The sequence below is a fragment of the Solanum verrucosum genome, unplaced genomic scaffold (assembly GCF_900185275.1).
Source record: "Solanum verrucosum unplaced genomic scaffold, falcon-dt-bn FXZP01000093.1, whole genome shotgun sequence".
NCBI classification, from domain to species: Eukaryota; Viridiplantae; Streptophyta; class Magnoliopsida; order Solanales; family Solanaceae; genus Solanum; species Solanum verrucosum.
In genome coordinates this window covers 2,696,608-2,714,512 of record NW_026020065.1, presented here as the reverse complement: position 1 = coordinate 2,714,512, position 17,905 = coordinate 2,696,608, and the positions used below count along the sequence as shown (strand labels likewise).

Sequence of the window (17,905 nt, the reverse complement as noted above, 5' to 3'; positions counted from 1 at the left end):
AACTGAATGTGAGTCGACAAGTGAAAGACCTAAACGACCACATGAAGAATCAACGGAAAATACACTACCTAATGAGGATCCTAGGCGTAGTAATCGCCAACGGAAATCCGTTTCTTTCGGACCAGATTTTGTGGCATTCTTGCTTGAAAATGAGCCTCCAACATTTAAAGTAGATACGTCTTCATCTGGGTCAATCTATTGGAAATAAGCAGTCAATAATGAGATCGAATCAATTTTAAGTAATCATACTTGGGAATTGGCTGATCTTCCTCCAGGAAATAAACATTTAGAATCAAAGTGGATTTTTAAAAAGAAAAAGAAAGTTGATTGGACTATTGACAAACATAAGGCTAGACTTGTAGTCAAAGGATACAGACAAAATGAAGGTCTGGACTACTTTGATACATACTCTCCCGTAAGAAGGATAACATCAATTAGGATGTTAATAGCACTAGCGGCAGTGCGTGATCTTAAAATCCACCAAATGGATTTAAAGATAGCCTTCTTAAATGGAGAGTTAGAGGAAGAAATTTACATGGAACAACCTGAAGGGTTTGTGGTTCCTCGTAAAGAAGAGAAAATGTGCAGACTTGTGAAGTCGCTTTATGGGCTTAAGCAAGCACTCAAACAATGGCATGCTAAATTTGACCAAACAATGTTGGCAAATGGGTTCAAGATTAACTAATGTGATAAGTGTGTTTACATTAAAAACGTTCCAAATCATGAAGTCATTACTTGTCTGTATGTTGATGACATGTTAATAATGACTAAAAATATTGATGATATAAATGTTACTAAGTGCATGCTGTCCAGCAAGTTCGATATGAAGGACTTAGGAGTTGCTGATTTGATCTTAGGGATCATGATTCTCACAACTCCTCAGGGATTAGCATTGTCTCAATCTCATTATATTGAAAGAGTATTGGATAAGTTCAGGTACTTGAATCTCAATGTTATCAAAACTCCAATTGATTTAAGCTTTACATTTCAAAAGAATGTAGGTGAAAGTGACTCTCAATTAGAATATGCCAAAGGGTTGGGAAGTTTGATGTATATTATGAATTGTACGCGACCAGATATAGCATGTGTTGTTAGAAAACTAAGTCAGTTCACTAGTATTTCGAATCAAACTCACTGGATGGCAATGAAACGTGTGTTGGGGTATCTGAACCATACACAACACTATGTTTTACATTATAATAAATATCCTATTGTGGTTGAAGGATATAGTTATGCAAATTGGATCAGTGGGTCAAATGAAGTAAAATCCACAAGTGGTTATGTGTTTACACTTGGTGGAAGAGCAGTCTCTTGGAAATCGTCAAAACAGAGATGTATCGCTCGCTCCATAATGGAATCTGAATTTATTACTTTAGATAAGGCTGGTGAAGAAGCTGAATGACTGCGAAATTTCTTAGAGGATATTCCATTCTGGCCCAAACCTTGTGGGACCTATTTGCATACATTGTGATAGTTAAGCAACAATAGGTAGGGCAGGAAGTGTCATGTACAACGGGAAGTCTCGTCATATAGGACGGAGACATAACACCGTAAGACAACTGCTCTCCACTGAAAGTATCACAATTGACTATGTGAAGTCAAGCGATAATGTGTCAGATCCACTAACAGAAGGCCTAGTGAGAGAGGTAGTTGAAAGATCATCTAAGGGAATAAGTTTACGGCTTAAGACAAGTCAGCATAGCGGTAACTCTATCTAGCAGACTGGATATCCCAAGAGCTAGATTCAAGGAGAAAAACAAAGTTATAACTGACGGTTCGACATTGTCAATCAACTCAATCCATTCTCATGATGAAGACAATATTCAGGAACAAGGTTAAGACTTTAAGGCTTGTTAATGAGTTAATAAAGCTTAAAGTTTTTAATGATTTGCTAAGTTTGGCAGATTTGACCAAATAGTGTATCTACGAGATGACACGGTTAGAAATCACCTATGTAAGTGTGAAGTGTAAGCCGTTTCAAAGAGAATTTTATGTCAAAAGCCTATTCTCTATACACTTATGAAACCAGGAGGTGTCCATGGCTGAAACGAACACAACCGTAAGAACTATAAACGGTAAAGGGTTAATTGTGTGACATATGGTTGTCTAGGTATACACCAAAGCTCGACGGTTCAAAGATATCGCATCTACCGATTGACCGAGTAAATCCGATATATGTTCACTACGGAAAGTTCAAGGGGAAACCTACTTATCCAGATGCAATTAATCATTGCTTGTAAAGTACACACTTGTCCGTGCATTTCTTATGTTATAATCATTCCCCATTCATGTGGGGGATTGTTGGGTATATAGCAAGATTTAATGGGAAATAGAGGGAAGATGAAAAGAGAGGAACTTGAAAAGTCCTCTTATGCTTTAGTAGAGAAACCCTTCTATTAATTGTTAAAGGGGTTGGAAAAAGGGACCCCCCTCGCGCCGTCATCGTCATCGCTCGACTCGGCTTCGGATCGATCGAGAGATTATTTTTGGACAAAGTTTATTTTAATTAGTTAGTTAATTAATTAAATTAAATTAAATGGTCAAAACGTTTCAATTAATTAATTAGTTAATTAACCCAAAAGTTTCGACCCGACTCGAATCCGCGCACGACTCATTTTATTTAAACTTTTCCGTTTTATTTAAATTTCCCACCGTTGGAAATGATTGTTCTAAAAGGTTGCAACTTTCAGAAACAACCATGACCGTTTGAAAGGTTGCAAACTTTCATTAATGGTCGTGTGGATTCTGAAAGGTTGCAACCTTTTGGAATCAGTTCCTCTTGGCTATAAATACCAGTTATTCTTCAGAATATTTTACTTACGAAAATTTCTGATTTCTTCTTCTTCTTCTGCACAAATACTTTTCGTGTATTTTACTGTCGTTGAGTGGCTCGCTGATACTAGCGTTTTGAGTATCAATACACTGATGATTGAGATCATTCTATCCTGGGAGAACATATTCCAAATCAAACCTCGGATACTAAAGGGGAATAATTTCCTTAAGGCGACATTGTGCATTCAGTGGGTTTGATCTCTTTCCGTTCTGTCTTTTACAGATTCTGATATGTTCTACAGATTTTAATTTTTGTGAATTAATTTATGTTCTTCTGTTCTTACTGGTTCATTAAACTTTAATAACTTCGTGTTTCTGCAATTTTTTTTAAAATTAGTAATTCTATTTTAAACACAAATTGACAACACCATATACGTCATTACATAGATCCACCCCTGTCTAAAAATAAATGATTACTTGCAAATGGAGGTGGCGGAGCACTTTGAAAATAATGTTTTCATCGTTGAATTTTATTTTTTTTGTTTCTTTTGAAATAAAAAGGATGAAAAGATTTCATAAAAATGGTATTAGCCCCACCCCCACGCGCAATTCTTTAAAGTGGGTTTAATCACATCCAATTTCTCAAATTTTGTTACCTAATATTCCGTCTCTTTCCCTTCGTACGTAATATTTTTTTTTATTAGTCCATTTTAAAAATAATGATATCTTTCTATTTTTGTAGACAATTTAATTTTATCTTTTTATTGTTTTTATAACTACACAAATTTAAGATCATAAAATTGTAAGTTTAAAATCTTCATTTTTATCTTAAATTTCGTAACAAATCAAAATTATAGCTATGTTTGACAAATATTACCCATTTTTTCCCAACACATTGAACTTGTGGATTTTTTTTTTTGAAACCCCAGGAAACGCTATTACAATCTTTGCTACAGCCTTTATCCTTCGGATGAGCAATTTGTGCTACTGGATAAACTCTTCACTGTGTAATAGCCTGAAAATCACACAAGAGATAAAAATTGCATTAGGCAAATCATATGCGCTAGACTCGATTCAATAGACATTAAGTGTGAGGATCGATCCCAAGTTTTCTATATAGATGACTATTCTCCAAACCAACTTAGTCATCCCGAAGAATGAACTTGTGGATTTGCTTCGTAATCAAGTAAACATTTTGGTGACGATATTAAAAAAGAAATTACGTATATATTTTCCACAAGCTTATGTGTTCGCCACACAACTAGTTAATCCAAGACTTATCCAATAAACCAAAAAAAGGCCTCAATTATTATTCAAATAAGGCCTTCAAATAATAATAATAACAACTTCTAAAAAGAGAAACCAATTGTTCACCAAGAAAATTAAAGTGAGTCCACAATATATATGAGACTTACTAACTAAGCAAACACAAAAAACACCGTACGTACACCTAAATTGAATGAAGAATATATATATGTGGTCGGTGACAATTTACAAAAGCTTTGATCATAATCTTTTTTTTTCTTTAACTAAAAGAAGAAATCTCAAAAGCCAATTATAATGAGACGTTTTGTTCAATAAAATATAATTCCTTTTTCCCCTCCCACCACCATCTTTTTTTTCATAACTTTCTCAAGTTTTTTTTAGTCCATTAAAGAGCTTGAAGATGATATAATATATATAATCAATAAATTAAAAGAGACATATATATACACGTAGGAGGGAATAGGGGAAGGGGTCAGATTTATCCCTGACAACAATAAGAGTAGCACTACCGTTTATAATGCTATAACAGTAGGTATAGTAAGTAAAATCATATAAAAAGAAAAAAAGGGTATGAGATAATTATAATAGATGCGTTGGAGGGACGTTAAGTGGTTGATATATATTATCCCTCTCGGATCAGAACTTCTTGTTTCCGAAGGCGAACCTATCAAATTTGGTAAATCATTAACGTCTAACGAGTAATCCTAATGTAGACGAATTTGGCCAGGGATATATATATATCCATATTCTTCCCAACAACAATAATTATTCATTACGATTAATAGAAGTAATAAAATATATTGCTTGTTATTTGTATTTAGAATTTAGATTTATAACACAAGATTTGTTTACATAGACTCTGAAGCAAGTTTGAAGTTGTATCATTGCCAACGTCCATCTTGAGGGTGGATGGCGTATCGTAGAAAGCTTAGAATTAGTACGTGATTAAATATTGATATAGTTTAGAATTAGTTATATTACTATAAGATTAAATTTGTAGAGTCAATTCAAATAGAAAAGACATAACTATATAATGAAATCATTGCCTCATCACTCAAAGGTACGAAGAGAAATATAAAAACTTATATTTTTATACTCAATATTATTTTATAATTTCTTCTAGAGATATAAAATCTAAATACCAAAAAATGGTATGATAGGTAAAAAAAATAATTAAATCTACATATAATAATAATAATAATAATAATCACTTTTACCAATTAAACATATCATGAGATGATCAAACAATTCACCAATTTGGAAAAAAACATAAAGATTCCTTTCAAAGTTGAAAAATAATAATAAATGAGGATACAAATGGCAATCTTCAAGATTTGTTGTCTTTAGGCAAACTACCCAACATTAATAATGGCATCACCATTAAAAAAAATTAAACTTTGTCATGAAAAGCACACATTTTACATTCTAAAGACACCAATAGTCACACTCCACACAACCTTTTAGTGCACATATTAAATCTTTAACTTCCAAAAAGATGATGATGTATGCAAAATGTCTTGTTCATAACTTGTCTTTTGGATAATACTTGATTAATATTTTCTAAGAGTTTGCCTCTATAGCCCCCACCACCCCAAGGGCCCAAACCATGTGTGAGTGTGACCCCCCCGGAGCTCCCACCCCACCCCACATAGCCTTTTTCTACATGCCACATATCCATTCAATACATGTGATTATTAGGTCTCTATACATTTCATATTCTTGTTTTCTTGTTTTTATATGTTTTGCTAATAGTTTATTATCATACATAGTTATTTCTAGCAATTAGCTTTACATCATGATAAAGTGGTGGGTCAATGAAATTATTACAAAAATGACAATAATCAAACTCATGCCTCTTAAACATGTAAAATTAAGTAAACGAAAAAAATTCAAATAACATGTCCTCAAAAACATGTAGAATTAAAGACGAAAATAGTGTAGAAAATATATACTGATCATATAAAAAATTCAAGAGACAGATTTACAAATTATATTTTTTATCGCTGAAGATATGAACATATATGTTACATTGATATATTGTTTACATTGTTAGCATGTAAAGAATAGCAATATTAACTTAAGATGAACTATTTACATACAAATTTAGAGATTTGGTTATTAACTTTGATGGTTACATAAGTACTAATAGAAATGCAACGTTAAATTTGTACCTGTTAAAAAAAATTTAAACTATTAATGAAGGATATATTTGCTCAATTTTACATATTGGTTAATAAAATTAAAGTAATACTTGGACCAAATAATGAAAGGTAATTAAAAGACATGTAAGCTAAAACTATATTAACAAAGGACGTATCGCTTCAATTTTGAATTATTTAAGGACATGCATATTTAACATATTTACCCTACTAAATAAATAAAAGTATGTTTTCAATAGTTTAAACTTATTACTAAGTTGTATACTATAAATGACATAGAGAAAGCATATTTGTTATTGTCGCTTAACTTAATATAGCGATAATTATATTATTACTGCTAAATCCTTTATTTGTTATTGTGAAAGGCACAATTAAGTAAAATAAAAATATGTAATTTTTAATAACTACTAAAACTTTAAATGAGATGTAAATATCATATTATTATAATAACATCAGTAAATGAAGGTCAAGTCTTAATCAATTGGTTGTTCCCTATATATAAATATTGTGAATAATTGCTTTCATAATTTCCAATCATGATGTAGCAATATAAGAAACAAATAACAATATTAAACCAATGAATTTGTGTCCACTAGCTAGTATCTATACTTATCCAATATTAGGTTTCAACTTTCTTGGAACCACACAGCACGTTTTCTTTTTGCTTTGGGTGCCTTTCTCATATTTTGTCAAGTAGGGACAAAACATAAAGATAGGTTTTCAAAATATTGAATTTCAAAAAATTGGGAGCAGACCAATTTTCTTCTTTTGTGTGCTAAAAAAAATAAATTTGAGTAATAATACCATTTGTTGATGAAAAAGGTGGGAAAGAAATATAGAAGAAAATAAAATTATGCTTCATAATAACTTAAAATTACATCATCAAATGATTCTGTTGGAAGGATAAAATTTTTGTATTCTTAATTAGAGATTTCTATTTAAATCCTAAAAAGAAACTTTCACCTTAAATAAATCGTACGAGTTGTGAATTTTAATTAATTAAGGATCCAAAATAAGTATTGAATATTTAATGAAAAAATAAAAACAAAATAAATAAATATATAATCTACAAAGACCTCTCTACTATTCACTTTTACATTATAAAATCAAAAGAAAGAAAAAAAAAATTATCACCTAAAGTTGAAACAACAAATCTTAAGAATGAGACATAGAATACTCTTCCACTCATGGGCAACGTAGAGTTCAATTAAATCTCCATTATTGAAAAATTATATCGCAAATAGTTTGGTTTAAAGGTGTATTTTGATTGGACGGGAAAATGCTTGTTTAATTTAAAATGTTAGATTAGTCTAATTTTTTGAAAAACTAGGAAAATAAGTTTTTAAAATGAAAAAATGACTTTAATAATAAAAACAACAAAAACAAGTTTCACAAATAGCATTGCACGTTGTATGTTGAATTGTTGATTGTGTCTTTTTCACCTTTCAACACACCTTATCTTTACCCATATGACCTACCAGACTACCACCACCCCACACCTCTTCCCTCACCCCACCTCCCATAACAAAATATTTTCCTTCGTACCGAACGCTCCCAAATATAAATTTCAAATTATTATTATTGATAAATTATATTGAATCCCTCCTCCTAAAAAAATATATAATATAGTAACAAAAGGGGTTCCAAATTTTGCTATAGCTTGGTTCAATATGACATTATAATATTTTTGAATTTTCTTACTATTTCCCCTTGTGAACTTTCAAGATAATGATTTCTTACCAACATGAGTTGTGGTGCACTGGTGGAGGTGCTTCACCCTTAACCAGAGGTCTCGGGTTTGAGCCCTGGGTATGGAAAAAATCCTATTAGTGCGATTCGGATTTAGTCGGCTCTCCAATGTGGGCTCCAAACACCGTTTGGGAAACCAAAAAAATAAATAATTATTTCTTATAATCTCTTAAAGATATTTTCCTGACCTCCTCAAATCTAGATTTCAAAAGAGTTAAAAGACATGTCCTACTCATCCATCTCCAAAAATCTTTTGCATTCACTTTAATCATTATTTTTTTCTCCTCAATCTTTCTCAAAATCTAACCCTCAGCTACTGCATTATTCAAACCATCTCCAGAAAGACTAACTTTTTTGTGCATAAATGTACCACAATCTTAAAGCTAAAGAAAAGATGTTGGTTGAAAAAATAAATAAATTTGACTCAACAACCAAATCTATTTCTTTTACTGAATCAAATAAGTGTATATATATTATTATTACTATTTTAGATTTTCTGTCTGGAAACATATGGAATATTTAGTTCTTGATTCATCATTTTGACATGAGAAAATATTTGCCAATGCATGTTTGGTAAATGGGACACAAACATGGGTCGGTACTAATTCATCATATACATTTAAATCATTTCCTGACCAAACTCTATGCTTTCTTTGACTTCTATGAAAAAAATTACTATCTTGCCGGCAAACTTTCAAATATTTGAAATATTCCCACTAATAAGGCGGATATCCCACCTTATCCCATCGATAAAAACTACTTGATTAGACATAATTCACTACTATATATACTAATATTACTTATACTTTCAAAATATTTTGTATCTTACCACTAGTTAAGAGTTTTCTACCATATAGTGATGAAAATACACTTAGATAAATATATTTTTGCTACCATATTCAAAATAGGGGGAGAGGCGAGCAAGATTGGGTAGGGAGGTGAGCGAAATTCCTATGTATCCAAGATACATGCGATGATATGAATCACACTAGATACATGTATATGTGATCTGGTATCCCAAATACATGGGAGAGAGGCGAGCGAGCGAGATTTATTATGTATCTCAAATACATGCGAATCTACTTGGATACCTAGAACAAATTATAGTTAATTTTAACCTCGTGTATACGAGATACATATATCGACTTTCATTTCCCGTCTCCTATTTATTTATTGAATTTTAGTGGACACATTTGGAGCCTGGAGGCATCAAAATCTGGTAAGATATGTAATATTACAAATCAGAGTGTATCTAAGTAATTAATCCTAAACTAGTGAGATTTACGTAAGTTACCCATATTTTATTCCACCTCCTAGGTGGGATAAATTAGTTCTAGCATTATAATTCCAAGTCTGTAATCTCACGATAACTGTCTGCGAACCAAATCGATAAGTTATCTATTGTTACTGCTCAGATAAAGCAAATACGACTTCAACATCTTTAAAAAAAAATCTACTGAAGATCTAAATCTTGACCATGCTCTATAAAGTTTACTGATTTTACTTTCTTCAAGTCTTGTACAATGGTCTTTTATTAGTCTATTGCTTGTATAACATCAGAGTCTGCTATCCAAAATGCATTTCTCATTCATAGAAGATCTGACTTAATCAAGATGTTAATGGTCATTTTTACTACAGAGTGAAAGTCCTTGATTGCATTCCCAGTAAGATGTTAAAGTTTCATATGCTTTCACATCCATTAAGTTTTGGTTTACGAGCATCTCGTGTAGTCATACAATAATACGAATACTATCAACGTAGGACTTCAGAGATACAAAAGGTGCTTAAGCAATGGACATTTAAAGATTCACTCAACAGCAGGATGCTAATTTGTAGCCTGTAAGTTGTAAGAGGGTAAAATAATACATTAATAGATAACATTTTACAAATAATTCAACAGATGAGAACTCAACTTTTCTCTCTGTTTTGATATTGGCAAATACCATGAGATAACGGCCTTATGTATGTGAAAAAAGCCTGCAGCTTTCTTTTTCTTACAATGCCCTCTAGGAGAATGATCAAAATGTACACAACAAATTATTGATATTTTATCACAAGATTTGGAGATATATTCCTGCAGTAACAACTCACCCAAACTGACGAGCATTGATACTCTTCGTCATTGATGAGAACCTCTAATCCTCCAAGAAAACCACACACTTGTCTACCTGGCCAAGACATCTAAGTCTCTGTTCTGTGATTGCAGGGATCACTAATTATATTCTTCAAGCTGACTTTAATTAAGAGACAAGGGTACATACATTTATCTCCCAGGAGATGCAAACCTTGATTTACTTCTACATCGATTTAAAACTGGATCCATTGGCGGTGATAAGTTGACTGCCTGACGCATAATCTCTGCAGTATAAAGAGTTTCAGCATCACAAATATCGTATTAATCAATCAAGCAAGAGATCAACAATAGCAACATAAATAGAGTAAGACTTCCGGGAAATACTAATGCAAGATTGAAAAGAATTTGACCATCAAATTATTGTCATCAGTAAAAACAATTGCAGAAAAAGTGTTTAAACCTATCACTTCATACAAGACAAGAACAGGGGCGACAAGTGAAACAAGATCATACTCTCTATAAGAATAATGACATTATCTTGCCCCCTTGATCCATTTTAATTGACCTGGGTTCACTTTCATGACAGTTAAATTGAAAACAGTTGAATGGATTATCATATTGAGTTTGGTAAGAACAACTTATAGTATGAGATGTAAAAAAGTAAAATAGTTAGTTGAACAGATGTCCCATCAAAATTTGAAACAACATAGTGGTAAGTTTAAATTAGTTTGAATTTGGGCAAATTTTGTCATTGCAGAAAAGAATTCATATATCACAAGCAACTAGGGTCCAATAAAAGGGCATAGGATGAGTTGTGAAACATAGGAAACACTGATGACAAGGCACTTATCGATAACATAAACTACAAGGTACAGATCGCTCCTAACAATCTTTTCCAAATCAGTATGGACCAGAGCAGGAAGTATTGGGTAAGACACAAAAGGAAAGAAGCTCAGATGATTGCCATCTGAGTCACCTACAGCAGCCCTTAATCAAATCACTGTGTAGGAAGTACAAGGTAAGATACCATGACAAGAAACAGGTTGAACAAAACAGTGGCTCAGAGACATGAATATCATTCCTCATGACATTGAGCCTTGTAACACAATACAGCAAGGCTTCAAAAATAAGTTCACCCTTGAAAATTGTGTTTATTTGTATTAGTGGAATTTCATTCGATAAACACAAAATCTGTCAAAAAATAGGCATAAGATCTGTATGTAAATCTCCTTGCGTCACCCACTTGTTTCCACCAAGTTTGACAAACAATCCATAAAAACAGGGTACTTTTCTTACCCCAAAAGTATATTTGCAACTAAAAAGATCTCTAAATGCTGTTTATGTCTTTCTCATTATAATGAGATAGACTCATATTATTATCGTTTCATATAATCCAGAATAGAATAGAGATTGTTTCATTATGATGAGAAAGAAGTAAAACAACCAAAATTATTAAAGAGTATGAAGTCTGAAAGACTAATGTTTAGCACACAAACCATGGCTTAGAAAAATAAATAAGAAATTAATACATGCACTCCTAGTATTATTATCTCCAATCCTTTTCTTAATCTCTGATCCAAATTAGATCTCTCAGTTTTCTTTTCCTTTATCCTATTTACTTAATCTGACTTCACTCATTCACCTTTTCATTTTCTACTCTATTTTACTCTGACTTGATGGTTCATTCAACATTTAGTCTCTTAAATTATACGATAGTCCATAATGTACTCTATATTGAGATGTGTGAAGCAGTAAAGCAAAAACATACAAGTCAAAAATCAGCCGAAATGGTGGAAAACTTCATCAGATATGGACTGCTGTCCATATTAACAAACAATTTTCAAGCAATACTCCTCATCATTAATTTAGTTATAAATCGTATCCGAAAAAACGAAGGGTCAAAACTTGCCTCGTTTCCTTTGCAACTCTTCATCAAGCTCTTCTTTCCACTTTCTTTGCCTCTCAGAGAAGCTTGCAACAATAGCAATTACTCAGTCTCAACAGACCATGAAACTGAAATTAGTCAGGAAGGAAGAATAACACAATGCATTATCTACCTTGAATTGACGGTGTCACGTTGAGAACCAAGAGGATCTTTCCATTCATTGTTCCTTGGTGATTGAAGTTCCTGAATAGCTTCATTACCTAAGCCACCAATATTTGATATTCTCTTGGAATGAGTAACTGGGCTGGGAGCACAAGCACCTTCAGTGGCAGTAGAAAGTCTTCTGCTAAGAAAACGTTTTGGGGACCTGCTTTTTGGTGGTAAGTTTACATTACTTGGAAAATTTTCCTTGTTCCCAATGCCAGCAGGACTCGGGGTGCTGGAAACATTCATGGAATTAAGGAATTCTTCATATAGTGGCGATTGCAGCTTCTTCAAATCCATTGCCTACATAAACACGAATGAATACAGATGAGAGTAATCATGTGATACATTAATTTGCCCACAAACTTCAAGATAATCGTGATAGCGTAATGACCAATAGAGATAAGACTATTGAGAGGAATAAGATTAAAGTTTCCATGATAATGAATTGTTGGTGATACTGCATGAAATTTTACACACTGACAAATAGAGATAAGACTATAGAGAGGAATAAGATTAAAGTTTCAAGTCATGACAATGAATTGTTAGTGATACTGCATGAAATTTTACACATTGACAAATAGCTACCTTTTCATCAAGGAAAGCTCTAATTTTAGACTCCGTCAATTCATCATCATCCTCGGCTGCAGATTGCCCACCTGAAAATGCGAAAGCATCCTCCTTGTATGACATGATGGGGCTATTTGTGGGCTTAATAGTTGCTTGACCAAAATCAAGGTTTGCTTGACTTTTCGTTAACTCGGGACTTTCATCGAATTTGCACGGCCAATCATTATCAGGTTCAGACATAGGGTTAAAACTCTACATCCAAGAACAAATGAAGATGTACATTTAGTCTTCTCATTCACAACAACACATTATATTGACAGAAGGAAACTGTACCTTATAATTAGCACGGGAATGCAAATCTGAACTGCATTTCACAGATGCACCAAACATAAAATCATCATTATCCATCTGGCACATGTCATCGTCTGAATTCCCTAGTTTCCAAAGTGACTCATTTCCTAATGAATTCTCAGGATATACAGTTGAGCACCTCACAGTGCTCACGTCGCAAACATCTTTTAAACCATTGCAGGTAGCTCTTATATCAGGATTGGTTCTGCAGCATCATAGATCCTCAGCTTTTACACAGATTGAAGTCATGATAGACAAAAAAGAATTTTCAGATATCCAAACATAAGAAAAGTAAATGCTTACGAGGTTCTAACATCCATCCTTTGTGCTGCCATGTTTTCGGGGTTTCCCTGTTGATTGATGTATTAGCTTTGTTTAACAGAAGTATGATGAGTATTACTCCATGGTAAAGAGTTTAAACAAACTAACCAGAAAGGAAGAGCGAAGAAGAGGGCGTGCTTCCTGATGCTCTCCCGTAACAAATGGATGCTGCGCACAATTAGAAAAAACAAAAGTTCCATCAGTGACACGTTTTTTTTTATGTTTCGTACTGTTGCTAAAACCTATAAGCTTTGCACAAGGCAATATTATACATATTAAAGCATTACACCTCTATCACCAAACTCAAATAATGTTTAACCCAACAAACATTCAGAAGTAAAGGACAAATTTCAGGAATACCTGTAGCAAATTTGATGCAGAAGTCCTGAGGTGTGGTTCCCTGCCAGAACATTAAGTCAAAAAGAAGGAATAAGGATGTGAAGGAAGATACATGATAAACCTGAGCATCTCATGGAAACAATCCAGCTTATGCTGCGTTCGCTAGTAATTTCCCAAGAGAGGGAATGCATAAACTTAAAAATAGGTATCATGGCTGGGTGGAAATAGGAGGGGAGGGGGAGAATCAAGCAGAAAATCCAGACATACTTCTGCAAGCATTTTAATAGAAAGTCCTTTGCTTCAGCAGAAAGATGCTCTGGGATGGGAGGATGGGATTTAGTTGTCCCTATATGAAAGAGAGCAGCAACCTGAAATAGAAAAGTGTCAGGCATGAGGGTACCTATAATATTGAAATATTTATGTCAAATTTTTTTTTGATAAAAGTAACAGATTTATGTCAATTTCACAATGTAATTACTAAAAAATAAATGAAACACAAGCTTACCTCCTGATACTGCTGGCTCCAAGGAGGTTTTCCGGTAGCCATTTCAATAATAGTACATCCGACACTCCATATGTCAGCAGAGCTATCATTTTTAGAAAAACATAATTATTGTGGTGTCAAAATTCAGAAATGTAGGGATGTGTAGAAGGGAAAAGCAACCAAACACCCAATCAGAAGGAAAGGCATTTTTTCAAGAGACAAAGTGCTTCTCCGGACATTAGGACATTTCATCAGTAAAGGAGGCATTTAAATTTGTACTATAAACTTGAAGCTTGCCAACTTTCAGTTATAAGGTTAAGTAAACAGTTCATAATGGCACAGAGGATGATTAATTGGTTGAAGGATCTCAAAGTTTCTATCCAATGTTGTAATGAGGTTCATTCATGCCATATGTTTTTAGCAAAACTTCCATGCAATTTGGGAAAATAAACACTGATGCTATTAACAATATAGGAGGATGGGTGAAGTTCAACAGATGATTGTTGGTGATAATTTATGTGCTATATTTGACTTCTTCTACAAATTTGCATGTGCACCATTTACTTTGATCAATAGTAATTTTTTCAACACTACTTTGACAAAATTAGACTGGAGTTAAATCATAAATACTAACTAGTTAAGGAAAAACTGATCGAGTCTCTATTATGTTTTTCGTAGGAACATCTGAACAGATGATTCAACAATCCAATCCTGTAAGTACCATTAAAATCCGACTTAGGATCTCTACTCTGAAACTACTAGACACAATACCAATCATATGTCATATATACTGAAACATGAGGGTGATGTTTTGTGATAAATTAAGTAATCAATTGTTAATGTAAAGATACGACACTTGGGCTTAACTCCCCAAAAGCTAGCTCAAGAGAGGAGAATTGCTCAAGTCCACATAAGCAGACCACCGCTCCACTCCCTTACCAATGTGGGACTCTAACAATTAAAAATACTATGTGTCTTCTTTTTGTAGTTACAGATGGTCCTCTCAACAGTCCATACATGACAGCTTGGATATTTTTTATGAAATAATTCTACTCACAAGCTATGGCCAGTCTGCAGAATAACTTCAGGAGCCATCCAGTATGGAGTACCCTTCATTGACTTGGCACCAGTCATAGTAGCCTGAAGCAGTGCCAAGAGTCAGCTATAAAATACCAAACAGCAAGACCAAAATAATAAGAGACAAAGATGCCAAAGAAGTCCATACCAATTCAACAACCTTCTTGGATGCACCAAAATCAGCAAGTTTAATGCAACCTTTATTATCGACAAGTATGTTTGCTCCCTAAACGGAAAAGATAACTCATCAAACTCAGAGAGTTGTGGGGAGGGTGAGCATGAAAACAAGCTAATCTCATACGAATAGTTGAAGAAAAGACTTACCTTAATATCTCTGTGCATAATTCCATTCTTATGCAAGTATTCCAGACCCAATAACAATTGTTTGGTGTACATTCTAATAACCTAGTATGCCATCAAAAGAAATAATGAGATGCTCCAGAAGATTAGGAACCACAATCTGTGCTGATAAGCAAATTTCAGATTGCAGTTACAGTAGTTAAGTCCATTGTGACAAACTAGTGTTGGCTATGGGAAGAACTTAAAATAAGGTTATACATTGGGCGATCATGGTATCCCAGTTGCCTGGCTACTTGAACCTTGTTGGCCAGGGTACGTTACCTACCTTGTAATCCCCTTCCTCCTTTGTGTAACACTAAGAAGTTCTGTTTTTGTTTTTTTCTAAAAAAAAAAGGTTACTCATTCCTATTTGAACTAGTTACAGCCAAATGGAATGAGTGTTTCTTGAAAATAAAGCCAGAATAACAAATACACCAGTATGTACCCTTTTGTAATTCAAATAATAGAAAAAAGCAGCCAGCACTTACAGATTCAGGGAAGGATCCAAATTTTCCCAAAAGTGATGAGATTGAGCCACCAGGAACAAATTCCAACAATATATTTAGTGATCCCACCTCTCTTGCAGTTCCCAAGTATCTCTGAGAAAAAAACGTACAATCAAGAATTTTATACTCAACCTTATGCAATTCAATAGACAGCAAAACTGCACTCACCACTATGTTGGGATGGGAGAGATTCTTCAATAGATTCACTTCTTCCTCGAGCTCTCTAACATGAGCCTGTGAATTACAAATACAGATCAGCTAATGTCTCAGACTCTGCTCCCTTCTCAAATCTCCCGGGAACAAAAAAAATAGAACCTTCCATAGAACTAAATGAAGGAGGTTAAAACTAGTAAAACATAACTAGTCTGTATGAACATGATAAACAATCTTGGTTCTTTAGAAATCAAATTGCTCCTAATAAACAACTACCGTTACTACTGAATCCCAAATCAGCTAGAGTCATTTATATGATTCCTGTATATCCACCACTCTATTCAGACCCATTTCACACTAACACTGGGAAAGTGATTTATCTTATAGGCAAATTGATCATAAACTAAAGGGAAAAATTGAAGCAATCGGCTAAATCGAAATCCCTTACTTGAGCTCGCTCTCTTGAAGCACCATTCATCGCAATGGAAACCTGCAATTGAAGTAAGTCAAACAGAAACTATTCAAAATACAATAACCAAAACTCACAAATCTCTTGATTTTTTTTTTAAAAAAAAGGACAAAAACAATGTGAAGATTACTAAACAACTGAACAGCAAAAAAAAATCACCTCCTTTATAGCAAGCAGCTCTCCAGAATCAACATTCATCCCCATATAAACCCTACCAAAAGCACCACATCCAATCATTTCACCTTTCCTCCAGCGGATTGGCGGATTATCATCTTTCCTATCCGCCTTCACCGGTGAAGACTCGGCTTTAGAAATAGACGGAAGAGCAGGAACTTGTGACTTGGAGAAGATTCCAATACTCGATTTACGGATACTAGAACCGATTTTCTCAACGAAACCTCCAAATGCACTGCCGGCACCGATTTCCGAGTCGCCGGAAGGTTTAAAAACTAGAGATCGGCGAACGGAGCCGATGAAATCCTGCATTTTGGGGGAGCAAAGAGAGGGAGAGTTGTGGATTAGGGTTCAGTGATTCGCATTTGATCGTTGAGAGAGTGAGAAGTAGTGGGGGGGATTTGTTTTCAAAAATAAAATAAAGCTTTTTTTTGAATTTGTGCCTTACTGTTCTTGGAGTTTGTGGATGTGTGTGTCCACGCTCTTTGTTATTTAAGTTCCGATTTTACCCAGCTAACGGCATTATTATTTGGTCGATTTTTAAATGCTTTGACCAATTGACAATTTTTATCTTTTTCTATTTCTTTTAAAAAACTATTTTTTGCATTGCACAATATGTTGAGTCATGTAATCATATTATTAAGGCCAAAGTCATCTGTAGCCCCTTAAAGTTGTCCGCATAATTCATTTAGACACCTCAACTAGGGGTAGTACCTATTGAACACTTTAACCTTAAAAAATTTATATCTATTAGTCACAAAATGTTAATCAGTTGAAAAATAAAATTGTGTGTAGCTCAAACGCAAATACATAGCAAGTGTACCAATGAAACAACGACACGTGGCGGTTGAATTCAATTTTTTAAAAGTTCTATTTAAATAATCCAAAAGGAATTTTAAGAATAAAAAAATTAACTTTTTTAATTAACGCCCCTCCCCCACCCACCCACACAACCCAACCCAACCCTCTCATTTTCTTCTTTACCCCTTTCCGCCGGCGTCGACACACAAATA

General features: G+C 33.8%; 1 protein-coding gene across 2 annotated transcripts; it reads right to left on the bottom strand.

Annotated features, from left to right (window-relative positions):
* Positions 1-9,718: 9,718 nt before the first annotated feature.
* LOC125823634 (mitogen-activated protein kinase kinase kinase NPK1) lies at positions 9,719-17,349 on the bottom strand. Of its 2 annotated transcripts, XM_049502980.1 has the most exons (18): positions 16,878-17,349; positions 16,698-16,739; positions 16,265-16,330; positions 16,079-16,189; positions 15,576-15,656; positions 15,400-15,477; positions 15,232-15,314; positions 14,196-14,277; positions 13,958-14,058; positions 13,712-13,751; positions 13,460-13,519; positions 13,334-13,380; positions 13,013-13,235; positions 12,698-12,931; positions 12,078-12,412; positions 11,930-11,991; positions 10,208-10,304; positions 10,083-10,127 (listed from the first exon to the last, which is right to left on the bottom strand). In XM_049502980.1, the coding sequence occupies exons 1-17, from the start codon at positions 17,202-17,204 to the stop codon at positions 10,210-10,212; spliced, it is 2,067 nt and encodes a 688-aa protein (XP_049358937.1). In that variant the 5' UTR covers positions 17,205-17,349; the 3' UTR covers positions 10,083-10,127; positions 10,208-10,209. The 2 variants fall into 2 exon arrangements, with proteins under 2 accessions (XP_049358936.1, XP_049358937.1); XM_049502979.1 differs by having other exon boundaries at positions 9,719-10,304.
* Between the last annotated feature and the right edge of the window lie 556 nt (positions 17,350-17,905).

Excerpts from the sequence above, each read along its gene's own strand:
- LOC125823634 (XM_049502979.1), bottom strand. The coding sequence starts at position 17,204 with ATGCAGGATTTCATCGGCTCCGTTCGCCGATCTCTAGTTTTTAAACCT. Across the intron at positions 15,478-15,575 it reads TTATGCACAGAGATATTAAG|GGAGCAAACATACTTGTCGA; the intron begins GTAAGTCTTTTC and ends TTTTCCGTTTAG. Across the intron at positions 14,278-15,231 it reads CTGCAGACTGGCCATAGCTT|CTCTGCTGACATATGGAGTG; the intron begins GTGAGTAGAATT and ends TAAAAATGATAG.